The following is an 11,759-nucleotide window of genomic DNA, read 5'->3' on the forward strand; positions in this document are numbered from 1 at the left end:
AAGACTGCATTGCAACTCACTGTGCTCTGTATCTAAAGTAGATCTCAGCGGGAGGTTGGCCAAATTAGGAAAGGCCCGTTTCTATGCAAACCCTAATGTTCGCTGGAGAACAGTTAAACTAGTGTGATTTGGAGGAAGAATTGAAGTCACACTACACCAGTTCCAGTGAAGAAATCACTGCAGTAAACTTTCTTCCTGAATCTCATTTTGAGAATTGTATTTTTGGTTGTGACATTGAGTGATAATAGCCTACACGAGATGTTTAGAAATGGGTTGTAATATGAACTGATACCAAATCAGTTTGTGTAGTGCTTGACGCTTTCAGATGAATAGGACAATAGCCTAATTGTTTAGAAATGAAGACAAAAAAAGCTTCATGTCTGGATTGGTACATGTCCTGTGAAGTGATCGACTATTTAAACTTTAGTAGGGCTGAATCTGAAAAAAAGGCTGAATCTGTTGGCATCCGTGTGACATCTAATACCCCCCCCATACACTGCAACAAAGACAGCACTGTGTAGGTACCCAAAGAAAGCCGGGTTTGAAACTGGGAATCCACAGACAGCTTACCAGGAAACATTGCTCTCTGCCTTTACCCCATGTCTGTGCTCTGTTTGCATAAGGTGTATGACATTTGCTCACGACGCCGATCAGTGACCTCAGTCAGATTAAACCTTAAAGTTACTGCTCTCAATTTCAATGTCCATCACTCAAGATTCAAATTGATTGGAATTGTTTTTCATGAAATTTGTCAAAAAACAGCCAATAGTATTAGATATATTAATGCATAGCTATATTATCACAGCAATGAAAATATCCAAATAGGAAACATAATCAATCGTAAGATAAGTCACACAGGATCTAAATACAAAAATCTAAATAGAAATGCATGACAGTGCAAAGTTGAGTTTATGAACAGGCTAGTTATAGAAATGCACCAGAGTTTGGACGGGAATCCTTCTGATTTCTGTATCTGTGTGTTAGCCACACTCCCAGGATCTGAAATTAGATGGGGGGGAAAAAAATGGCTGAATATGTGATTCAATTAATACTAAAGCACAATATACACTGCGTGTACAAAACATTAGAACACCTTCCTAGTATCAACACCTTCCCTCAAAAGCCACAATTCATTGGGGAATGGACTTTACAAGGTGTGACGTTCCACAGGGATGCTGGACCATGTTGACTCCAATGTGTCCCAACATTGTGTCAAGTTGACTGGATGTCCTGGTGGACCATTCTTGATACCCATGGGAAAGTGTTGAGCATGAAAACACCAGCAGCGTTGCAGTTCTTGACACACTCAAACTGGAGAGCCTGGCACCTGCTACCATACCCCGTTGAAATCTTGTCTTGCCCATTCTCCCTCTGAATGGCACACATACACAACTCATGTATCAAGACTTGAATATCCTTCTTTAACCTGGCTCCTCCCTGACTGAAGTGGATTTAACAAGTGACATCAATAAGGCATCATAGCTTTTACCTGGTCAGTCTCATGGAAAGAGCAGGTGTTCCTAATGTTTTGTACACTCAGTGTAGATCTCAATACATTTGGAATTGTTGAATTCATTCCTGAAGTCAAAATCAAGTCTAAAATGTAGTGTGTTGATGACATAATATAAAAATGCAGACAGTAAAAGTCCCTACTATAAAGTGTTCCGTTTTCAGTTCCAATTTACATAGGAATCCAACAGCCTTTTACTATGTCACACAGCACATTCCACCCATTGCCAGTGCATTGCTACGAGGCTACAGCAGGTTGCTAACCTCTGTGAAGCTGAAGAAGCATCCAATCCCACCCACAAAGCGTAAAACCTCCTCAGCATGACTTTGGATGATTGGACCACAAGGGTTGCAGGATAATGGGTTGGAGAAACAGTCCTGTAGTGTGAGGAAGCAAGTAGACAGGACAGAATTTAAGTAATGTGTCCAAGACTCAAAATACTCTGACAAACACGTTGCTGGTTTTGACTGTTAACGAGCCAGCGTCTTTACCGCATCACAGGTGCCATTATAGTTCAGCTGGAAGAAGCCACAGCAGTTTAGAGTTCTCTCCACATCCTTCTGAGTGGCCTCGGACTTGTTCCAGCCCACCTCTAGGAGTTCTTTCTACAGTGGGGGAAATGGATGAAGCGGTGCAGGGAGATGAGGCGCTGGTCACAGAATTCAATCAGCATGTCATCAATCAGAGTGCTTCTTTGAGATCAACTGGAAATCATTCACACTTTCCATTTATGTTGTGCATTAGCCATTTGTCAAATAGCTAACACAGGACATAGGAGGAAAGTATGAATGATTTCCAGTATTTATTTAAGGTGTTCTACAGATTAAGTGGTCATGAGTCACATCATACACATAATATATTGCCACGTACCTGCTGCTCTTTATTGATAGCCAGACACGCGGCAGACACTGACAGCTGCACCACGAACACCAGGAAAAGGATAATCATGTACTGAGGCCAACTAAGGAAGCTCACATGTGACAACCAACTAGGCAACACTAGGCTGTGTATTTGAAAGAGAATTGTTCATAAAGTGAGAAAATCGCAGTTAAGTGTAGTCTGGATAGAGCAGTTAAAAACACATTGAGACTAGGATCCTCTAGTATACAACAATCCTCTGTGTTTGTTTCAATATGTCTTGTGTTGTAGTAGTTTGTATTCACTTGACTATGTAATGATGTGACATGAATAAAACACATTACAATTACACAAAACCAACCCTGCGCAATCATATCACATGATGTGATGAAAGGTGAACAGATCTAGGATCAGCTTCCCTTCCCCCAATCCTAACCATTAGTTGGAAAAATGCACAAAAAAAAACATGACCCAAGTTCAGTGTCTAGGGACAACTTCACCCTACTCCTGATTGAAGGATACAAAGAACAGCAGGACCTGGTGATGCTTCAGGGCACCACAGAGGCCCACGAAGGCCACAAATAACAGGAAGATGCCCACACCAATGATTCCAGCCACCACCCGAAAACTGGAGACCAGGCCAAACCATTTCCCCCAAGCAGCTACTCCAATCAGCAGCAAGCTCACCATCTGAAGACCAAGCACAATACAAAGTGATGACAGAAATCCAATGGGAACGGAAAAGCACTCAAAAGGACACTTCATGCTGATTTCTTTGATGTGGGCAAAGTCAACACCACCTCATATTCAGGCTAATTAGTCTGTTTAGACAGATGTATTCTATGTATTTATTTCATCTAAACATAATACAAGACTTGTTAAGACATTTACAAAAGTATCACATTGAGTATTTTGATTATATATTAATTGCAAGAATTGTATGATAATGTATCACACTTTACAGATATGGTTTAGACAAGTGGTTCCCAACCTTTTTCAGTTACTGTACCACCAACAAAATGTTGTTCTGCCCCGTGTAACCCTGAAGTAATCCCATAAGTATATTTTACCAGTAGGTTTATGGTATCATGAGGCTTCTTAAGTACCCCCAGTGGATAGGCCAAGTACCCCTGGTTGGGAACCAATACTGTAGACGTTGCATTAACTGAAAGACATTTGGGCAACTGCTTGAAATGTAGCCTACTTTCATTTTGATAGGTGTCACAACGACTTAATTTGCACGACAGCCTTCTTGCCCTGGCTATATCATTCTTGGCTAGAATCATGTTGGCTTTTGCACTTTCATTAATTGCCTATCATTAAAAAAAAACAATACGGTCCCATATGGAAACATCGGTGCGTGGTACTTACAACATAAAGTATGTTCAGAGCGCATAGGGAATTCTTCGTGCAAACAAATCCTCCGCAAACCATTGTCGATATTCGTTTTTTATCCTCTCGAACAAAGCAATTCTTAGACTCAAACGTATCCGAGTTGAAAAGTAATTAAGTCTTATCATAGAATTGACAAACAGTGCCTGTGGCGTTTTACAGGTGGATAGGATTGCAAGGAGTGCCCAGTCGAGGGAAATAGCTTTTCAACTTAACTGATTGGTCGTCTTGAAATTATGACTTCACATATGCAAATATCGCAAAAAAAATGTGTGACGGCTGAGCCAAGTGATTACCAAGGTGTTATTTTAATCCCCAGATACTGTGTATGTTTATTTATTTATCATTTATTTAACTAGGCAAGTCAGCTAAGAACAAATTATTATTTACAATGACGGTCTATCCGGGTCAAACCCTAACGACGCTGGGCCAATTGTGGCCGGTTGTGATACAGCCTGGAATCGAGTCAGGGTCTGTATTGACGTCTCTAGCACTGAGTGCCTTAGAACGCTGCGCCACTAGGGAGGTTAACTAGAACTAGACAGCACTGTAAATTATTTCACATATTCCCGAACGAAAAATAGACTGCAGGATGCAGTTAGAGTGCAGTACACTGCAGTTATTCTGCAATTACTGCTTCAGAATACCACGGTTGACTGCAGTTACTCCACTTTTACTGCAGTTTCAAAACTGCAAATTTTTTTTTGCAGGGGTTGCAGGGGTACAATGATTAGGAAAAATACTTTTGAAACAATTGGAGCATATTATGGTTATGACACTAATGTATCTCTAACCTTTATCTTTTAATTTGGACATTGATAAACAACATTATTGCTTTTCAATAAAACACCTTAATATTTATTATTCAAGTTATGAAAGTGTGCTAGTGCTTATGGACAAATGTAATGAATTATACCCCACTAAAACATATTGAAGAACAGTCTAAACACTTCAACATATCAAGAATTAACGTTCTAAACTTCTGTGGAACTGCTAACAAATGTTGAAAAAGGGGGGAGAATGGGTTTTGAAAGCAGTTCGTATTATGCTAAATAATTAAGGTATTGCAATTTTGTATACTGCAATAATATCTATGCTTATTATTTACTTTCTGTGTTAATGTCTTCAACGGAAGAGAAATATTTGAATGAGTTAATATGAATTTCAATGCCCACCCCTGTACTGTACGACGTGGTACAGTCTGAACACCAGTTTTAACCCCAACAGCCAGCTAGCAAGACTCGCAAGCTTCAGAATGAAAACCAAACATCGTGATAGTCTATAATTTGGTGTCACTCATAATTATCCATATTTGTCTTATTTCATTCGCAGATTTATTTTTTTTTACACACAATTCTAGTCAATATGTCATCTCCGAAGAAGGGAGATCTATCTTCTACCGAGAGGGAATTATTCGTAGTTATTGCTGCAGGTAAAGCCTCTTTACTTTAATGCTAATGCTAGCCAGCTAGACAGTACGCTTGCTACTGTTGTCTAGATAATATATCTGAGATTGCTGTCCCATTTTTCATTTAGCTAGTACGTTATGTAATGGGTTAAATTATGTTTCTAATGATGGTGGCTATATGGCTAACTTGATAGCTCAATCCAGCAAGTTGCATTGGAAGGAAACTTGCTAATTACGGTAGCTAGCTAGCCAAGCTAGTACTACAGATAGTTATAACTCTGCTAACGTTAGTACTGTACTAGACGTTATGTTAGCTAGCTAGCTAGCCAGTTCATGAAATTGCTGAAACAGTTTTCTAGGCAAGACAACTGTTGGTTGTTTCAAGCCTTGGTTAGCTTGAGGCAGTGTTCATAGCTTTCAATGCAATACAATCCCTTGAAGGTAGCATGCATGTAAAAGTAATGATTGACCTTTGATGCTTTTTCTCAGGAAATGTTCAAGAAGCCTCAAGATTATTGGGCTGCAAGGATGTCAGAGTCAACTGTTTGGATGAGGTAAAGGCAGAAATGGGTTCGATTTTCAACGATATTCTATTATAACATTAGTTTTTAAGTTATTGATTTATGCTCTTCATAATTTGTCAGCAAACTGGACAGTAAGGAAACGACAGGCAGGCAGCATGTCTCTTTTTGTTTCATAACATTGCCTATGTCTGCTCCTCAAGAGGCAGGCAGTGTAGTACAGGCACTCCACAGTTTAGCAAAGGCTATTTTCCGTAATCTCATTGTCCTGTATTGTGCATTCTACAATGTTGTACAATGGGAAATATCTGTGTAGATTTAATTCAGCATCATTTGTATGTAATAGACTACTTAAATGATGCCTATATCTACAACATACACTACTGACAGTTCTGTTTCTCCTCCTCAGAATGGGATGACTCCCCTCATGCACGCTGCATACAAGGGCAAGGCGGACATGTGCAAGCTGCTACTGCAACACGGGGCAGATGTGAACTGTAATGAACACGAGCATGGCTACACGGCACTGATGTTCGCTGGGCTATCAGGTAGGCACATTTTCTCACAGTTTGTATCGCTGAGAAAGGATATCCCTGTGTAGATCAGGGTGCACCATGGTGAATTCATTGATTTGACTGTGTGAAGTAACTCTTTTCTCCCCGCCTTGCCATATAGGTAAGACTGATATCACCTGGATGATGTTAGATGCAGGAGCGGAGACTGATGTGGTCAACTCCGTCGGGCGAACAGCATCTCAGATGGCTGCGTTTGTTGGTATGTACAGTAAGGATTTCACACATAATAAAAAAACCGAATCACATTTTATTGGTCACATACACATGGTTAGCAGATGTTAATGCGAGTGTAGCGAAATGCTTGTGCTTCTAATTCCGACCGTGCAGTAATATCTAACAAGTAATCTAACAATTTCACAACAGCTTCCATATACATACAAGTGTAAAGGAATGAATATGTACATATAAATATATGGATGAGCGATGGCCGTGCGGCATAGGCAAGATGAGTAATGTAGGGTAGGTAAACATTATTATAAAGTGGCATTGTTTAAAGTGACTAGTGATACATTTATTACATCCAATTTTTTGTTATTAAAGTGGCTAGAGATTTGAGTCAGTATGTTGGCAGCAGCCACTCAATGTTAGTGATGGCTGTTTAACAGTCTGATGGCCTTGAGATAGAAGTTGTTTTTCAGTCTCTCGGTCCCAGCTTTGATGCACCTGTACTGACCTCGCTTTCTGGATGATAGCGGGGTGAACAGGCAGTGGCTCGGGTGGTTGTTGTCCTTGATGATCTTTTTGGCCTTCCTGTGACATCGGGTGGTGTAGGTTCCCTGGAGGGAAGGTAGTTTGCCCCTAGTGATGCATTGTGCAGACCTCACTACCCTCTGGAGAGCCTTACGGTTGTGGGCGGAGCAGTTGTCGTACCAGGCGGTGATACAGCCCGACAGGATGCTCTCGATTGTGCATCTGTAAAAGTTTGTAAGGGTTTTTGGTGACAAGTCAAATTTCTTCACCCTCCTGAGGTTGAAGAAGCGCTGTTGCGCCTTCTTCACCACGCTGTGTGTGTGGCTGGACCATTTCAGTTTGTTCGTGATGTGTATGCCGAGGAACTTAGAACTTTCCACCTTCTCCACTATTGTCCCGTGGATGGGGGGTGCTCCCTCTGCTGTTTCCTGAAGTCCACGATCATCTCCTTTGTTTTGTTGACGTTGACGTTGAGTGTGAGGTTATTTTCCTGACACAACACTCCGAGGGCTCTCACTCACCTCCTCCCTGTAGGCCGTCTCGTCGTTGTTGGTAATCAAGCCTACCACTGTAGTGTCGTCTGCAAACTTGATGATTGAGTTGGAGGCGTGCATGGCTACGCAGTCATGGGTGAACAGGGAGTACAGGAGAGGGCTGAGAACGCACCCTTGTGGGGTCCCAGTGTTGAGGATCAGCGGGGTGGAGATGTTGGTTCTTACCCTCACCACCTGGGGGCAGCCCGTCAGAAAGTCCAGGACCCAGTTGCACAGGGCGGGGTCAAGACCCAGGGTCTCGAGCTTAATGACAAGTTTGGAGGGTACTGTGGTGTTAAATGCTGAGCTGTAATTGATGGACAGCATTTTTACATAGGTATTCCTCTTGTCCTGATGAGTTAGGGCAGTGTGATTGCGTTGTCTGTGGACCTATTGGGGCAGTAAGCAAATTGGAGTGGGTCTAGAGTGTCAGGTAGGGTGGAGGTGATATTATCCTTGACTAGTATCTCAAAGCACTTCATGATGACGGAAGTGAGTGCTACGGGGCAATAGTCGTTTAGCTTAGTTACCTTAGCTTTCTTGGGAACAGGAACAATGGTGGCCCTCTTGAAGCATGTGGGAACAGCAGACTGGGATAGGGATTGATTGAATATGTCTGTAAACACACCAGCCAGCTGGTCTGCGTATGCTCTGAGGATGCGGCTGAGGATGCCGTCTGGGCCGGCAGCCTTGTGAGGGTTAACACGTTTAAATGTTTTACTCACGTTGGCTGCGGTGAAGGAGAGCCCGAAGGTTTTGGTAGCGGGCCGTGTCGGTGGCACTATATTGTCCTCAAAGCGAGCAAAGAAGTTGTTTAGTTTGTCTGGGAGCAAGACGTCGGTGTCCGCGACGGGGCTGGTTTTCTTTTTGTAATCCGTGATTGACTGGAGACCCTGCCACATACGGACACCGATGGAAGTGTGTGTGATGTCTGACGTAGAATAAACTAGAAAGACTCCGTATTGGCATTGCCCCCCTTTTATTCTGATCGTGTTCATTAGGGCACATTCTGTTTGGAGCCTTATGAATGCAACCTCTGTCACAGTGAGACCTCGGTACTTGTTTCTCACCCAGGTGTATCTCCTCTCCCCAGGGCAGCACGACTGTGTGACAGTGATCAACAACTTCTTCTCGCGGGCCAAGCTGGAGTATTACACCAAACGCCAGGGGCTGGAGAAGGAGCCCAAGCTGCCCCCCAAACTGGCAGGGCCCCTCCACAAGATCATCATGAGCACCAACCTCAACCCTGTCAAGGTGAAATACCATCACCGCTGTCTCTGGGCCACATTATGGAATAGTGGTTTTGGAGTGAAATATTAAGTGATGCAATGTGTACACCGGACCACTCAGACCAGCAAGGATATCAGGCAAATAAAAGAAAGCAGACCTTTTCTGTGGGAGAACTGTAAAAGACAAAACACAAAGACCACAAATATAACCCTATCTGTGCGTTATGTCACCTTTTATAAAGCATAGCTTTTTGGGGAATAGTAGGTTATGTGACAGTTGGCAATGCATCCTACATAGGGAGCTGTTATGTCACCCTTTATAGTGTATGAGACACCACCCCCCCCTTCTCTCTCTGTCTCTCCCAGATGGTGCTTCTGGTGAAGGAGAACCCGGTGCTGGCCGAGGCGGAGGCCCTGGAGAAGTGCCGGCGGGTGATGGAGCTGATCTGTGAAAAGTGTGTGAAGCAACAGGACATGAACGAGGTGCTGGCCATGAAGATGCACTACATTAGCTGTGTGCTGCAGAAGTGTGCCTCCTTCCTCAAGGAGCGCGACGACAAGCTGGAAGGACTCATCAAGAGGTGGGCGAGGGTTTTGGACTGTATGGGCTGGTTTCCCAGACATGCATAGAGTATACACATATGAACATGTAAATACATATGGGGCCGATTTTCCCGGACACTATTATTACTATTTATTTTTTTATTAAACTGGACGGACAGAGGATGTCAATGCAAAAAGTCGGAAAGATGAGGAAGAAATTGGTATGAAATGCATATCTGGCTGCACTGATGATGTGTAGAAACACTCTGACACACTAAATCTTTTTGATTGTTATATATACTGTATTGCGATTATACTTATATTTATATATATATATATATATAACCCCAGACGTCATTTCTGTCCCAATGCAGCTTGTTGAAGGGCCGGGACAGTGACGGCTTCCCACTGTTCCAGGAGAAGTTCATCAGAGAGTGCATCCGCAAGTTCCCCTACTGCGACGCCACACTGCTGCAGCAGCTGGTCCGAAGTATCGCTCCCGTGGAGATCGTGAGTCAATCAGTCATCAATCAAATTGATTTATGAAGCCCCTTTTCCATCAGTAGTTGTCACAAAGGGCTTTTACAGTCATGCTCTCTCTCTCTCTCTCTCTCGTGTGATGTCTGTCGGTGTATTTAGTAATGACTCATTTTGCAACGTCAGTTTGAGTGAAGCTCCACTCGTAATAGTTTCCTGTTGTGGGCTTAATAACCTTTTTAAGCTTTTATACTGTTATACCCGGTTTCCCGGACAATGATTAAGCTTAGTCATGGACTAAAAAGCATGCTCAATGAGGATTTCCCATTTTAAAATAGCTTTTTTTAGTTCATGACTAGGCTTAATCTTTGACCCTTAGTGTCATTTTCAATTGTTTGTACTGTATATCTAGTGTATATTTAGAATTTTCTCTCCCATTTCCCCTTTCTGTCCTGGTCAGGGTAACGATCCTACAGCCATCTCAGTTTTGACCCAGGCTATAACAGGACAGGTGGGCTTCATGGACGCGGAGTTCTGTACCACCTGTGGGGAGAAGGGAGCAGAGAAGAGATGCTCCATCTGTAAAATGGTAGGCACAATGCGCTTTTCTATGGTAACTCATATCAATACAATCAAACGCTATATTCATATATCCACTGTCGTCATTCATAGACCTGCAATAGCAATGGTCAATCTGTCATTATGTATCCTTGCATCCGATGCATGGGCCTCTATTCGTCCACCAACACGTGCAACGTTTTTGTGTTCCTATAGGTGATTTACTGTGCCCCAGCCTGCCAGAAAATGCACTGGTTCACCCATAAGAAGGTCTGCAAGCAGCTTCAGGAGCAGAGAGAAAAACACGAGGCCGAGTCAGCCAAGCTGATGGAGCGACAGAGGAAAGGTATTGGAGAAATATTCTTGGGCTGTACATTTTCATGTCACCTCTTGTTTCATTTGTATATGTCTCATTGTAATTTTAAGTGACCAAGGATTACATTAAACACCTACTGTACATTGGTTACGAAAGGATTCTTGGTTTTGAATAGGACGCCTCAGCTTCAAAAGTGGTAGTTAGCTTAAATAGTCTTTCCATTGTGTGGTGTTACAAGGCATCATGCTAACAGTGGGCTCCTGATGTGTTTCTCAGAGCAGAGCCAGGCGGTAGAGTCGGCGACAGGCTCCATGCAGGACCTCTCAGTGGGACCCAATGAGGACTCTCCGTCTTCTCCGTCCCCCTCTGACAACCAAGCAGACCCCCCTCCCCCCAGCCCTGTCTCCACCACTCCAGCCACAGAGAACTGAAAGGGGGGCCTGTAAGGGACGTCCAACACAGGTGCACAATGCCTATACACCCTGCTGTCTCCCCTACTCCAGGTCTACACTGTTGTCCTAGAAGGTCTAAGGGAGGCCTGCCATGTAAGGCCCAACAGTTAACCTGGGGATGAAGTACGCAGGAGCTTCACACAAGCTTAAGGCCTAAACCCATGGGAAAGGATCCCTTATTTATTGATGATCTGACATTGTTTTCCATCAGAGCAACACATTATTGCACACAATGGAAGAAGGGTTAGGGTCACGAGTGTTTGCTTTTTTTTCTTTTTTTTAATTTCTCCATTTCATTTTTTTTTGTATCATTCATATTCAATGTTAAATGTCTATGTAGACGAATATAATTATGTCGACGGTTTTTGTTCAAGAATAATGGAAAGTGCTTCAGGGAGTGTGATGTAAAGAAGTAGTAGTAGATTTAATTGCTATTCTATTTGTTCATGTCCTTTTAAAACGAATAATTCTGCGTCGAGTCATTTCCCTAGTTAATAGATAAAGGACATTGTTTCCAAACATACAGTCAAGTGGCTTGAATTGACCAAGAACAACATTATTTTGAAGTGACTATAACCTCCTGAAAAAGCAACTTGGCAAATCCCTCTAACAATGTTGCTGTTTTGTTGAATACTGATGTTTCAAAGATGTCAAACGACTGATTGTAATACAACAGAATAAACACCACAGTACTGTC

At 42.7% G+C, this 11,759-nt stretch overlaps 2 protein-coding genes across 2 annotated transcripts; one reads left to right on the forward strand and one right to left on the reverse strand.

The window, feature by feature from the left end:
• Positions 1-776: 776 nt before the first annotated feature.
• tspan13a (tetraspanin 13a) lies at positions 777-3,994 on the reverse strand. The gene is made up of 6 exons (XM_014200621.3): positions 3,740-3,994; positions 2,891-3,058; positions 2,381-2,461; positions 2,002-2,115; positions 1,774-1,887; positions 777-999 (listed from the first exon to the last, which is right to left on the reverse strand). Exons 1-6 carry the CDS (start codon positions 3,800-3,802, stop codon positions 925-927), a joined length of 615 nt encoding a protein of 204 aa, XP_014056096.1. The 5' UTR covers positions 3,803-3,994; the 3' UTR covers positions 777-924.
• Positions 3,995-4,965: 971 nt separating this feature from the next.
• Positions 4,966-11,759, forward strand: ankmy2a (ankyrin repeat and MYND domain containing 2a). The gene is made up of 10 exons (XM_014200613.3): positions 4,966-5,192; positions 5,658-5,722; positions 6,099-6,237; positions 6,365-6,463; positions 8,581-8,741; positions 9,083-9,297; positions 9,634-9,769; positions 10,197-10,325; positions 10,511-10,640; positions 10,887-11,759. Exons 1-10 carry the CDS (start codon positions 5,126-5,128, stop codon positions 11,039-11,041), a joined length of 1,296 nt encoding a protein of 431 aa, XP_014056088.1. The 5' UTR covers positions 4,966-5,125; the 3' UTR covers positions 11,042-11,759.

Source organism: Salmo salar, chromosome 05, assembly GCF_965601325.2.
Source record: "Salmo salar chromosome 05, fSalSal1, whole genome shotgun sequence".
In the NCBI taxonomy this organism is placed as follows: Eukaryota; Metazoa; Chordata; class Actinopteri; order Salmoniformes; family Salmonidae; genus Salmo; species Salmo salar.

Bases quoted from the DNA above. Each gene is read 5' to 3' on its own strand.
- tspan13a (XM_014200621.3), bottom strand. From the start codon at position 3,802: ATGGTTTGCGGAGGATTTGTTTGCACGAAGAATTCCCTATGCGCTCTG. The intron at 2,462-2,890 runs GTATCCTTCAAT...AGTTGGCCTCAG, and splicing joins ACCAGGTCCTGCTGTTCTTT to TACATGATTATCCTTTTCCT. The intron at 2,116-2,380 runs GTACGTGGCAAT...CCCCCACTGTAG, and splicing joins CTATCAATAAAGAGCAGCAG to AAAGAACTCCTAGAGGTGGG.
- ankmy2a (XM_014200613.3), top strand. From the start codon at position 5,126: ATGTCATCTCCGAAGAAGGGAGATCTATCTTCTACCGAGAGGGAATTA. The intron at 5,193-5,657 runs GTAAAGCCTCTT...GCTTTTTCTCAG, and splicing joins ATTCGTAGTTATTGCTGCAG to GAAATGTTCAAGAAGCCTCA. The intron at 6,238-6,364 runs GTAGGCACATTT...CTTGCCATATAG, and splicing joins GATGTTCGCTGGGCTATCAG to GTAAGACTGATATCACCTGG.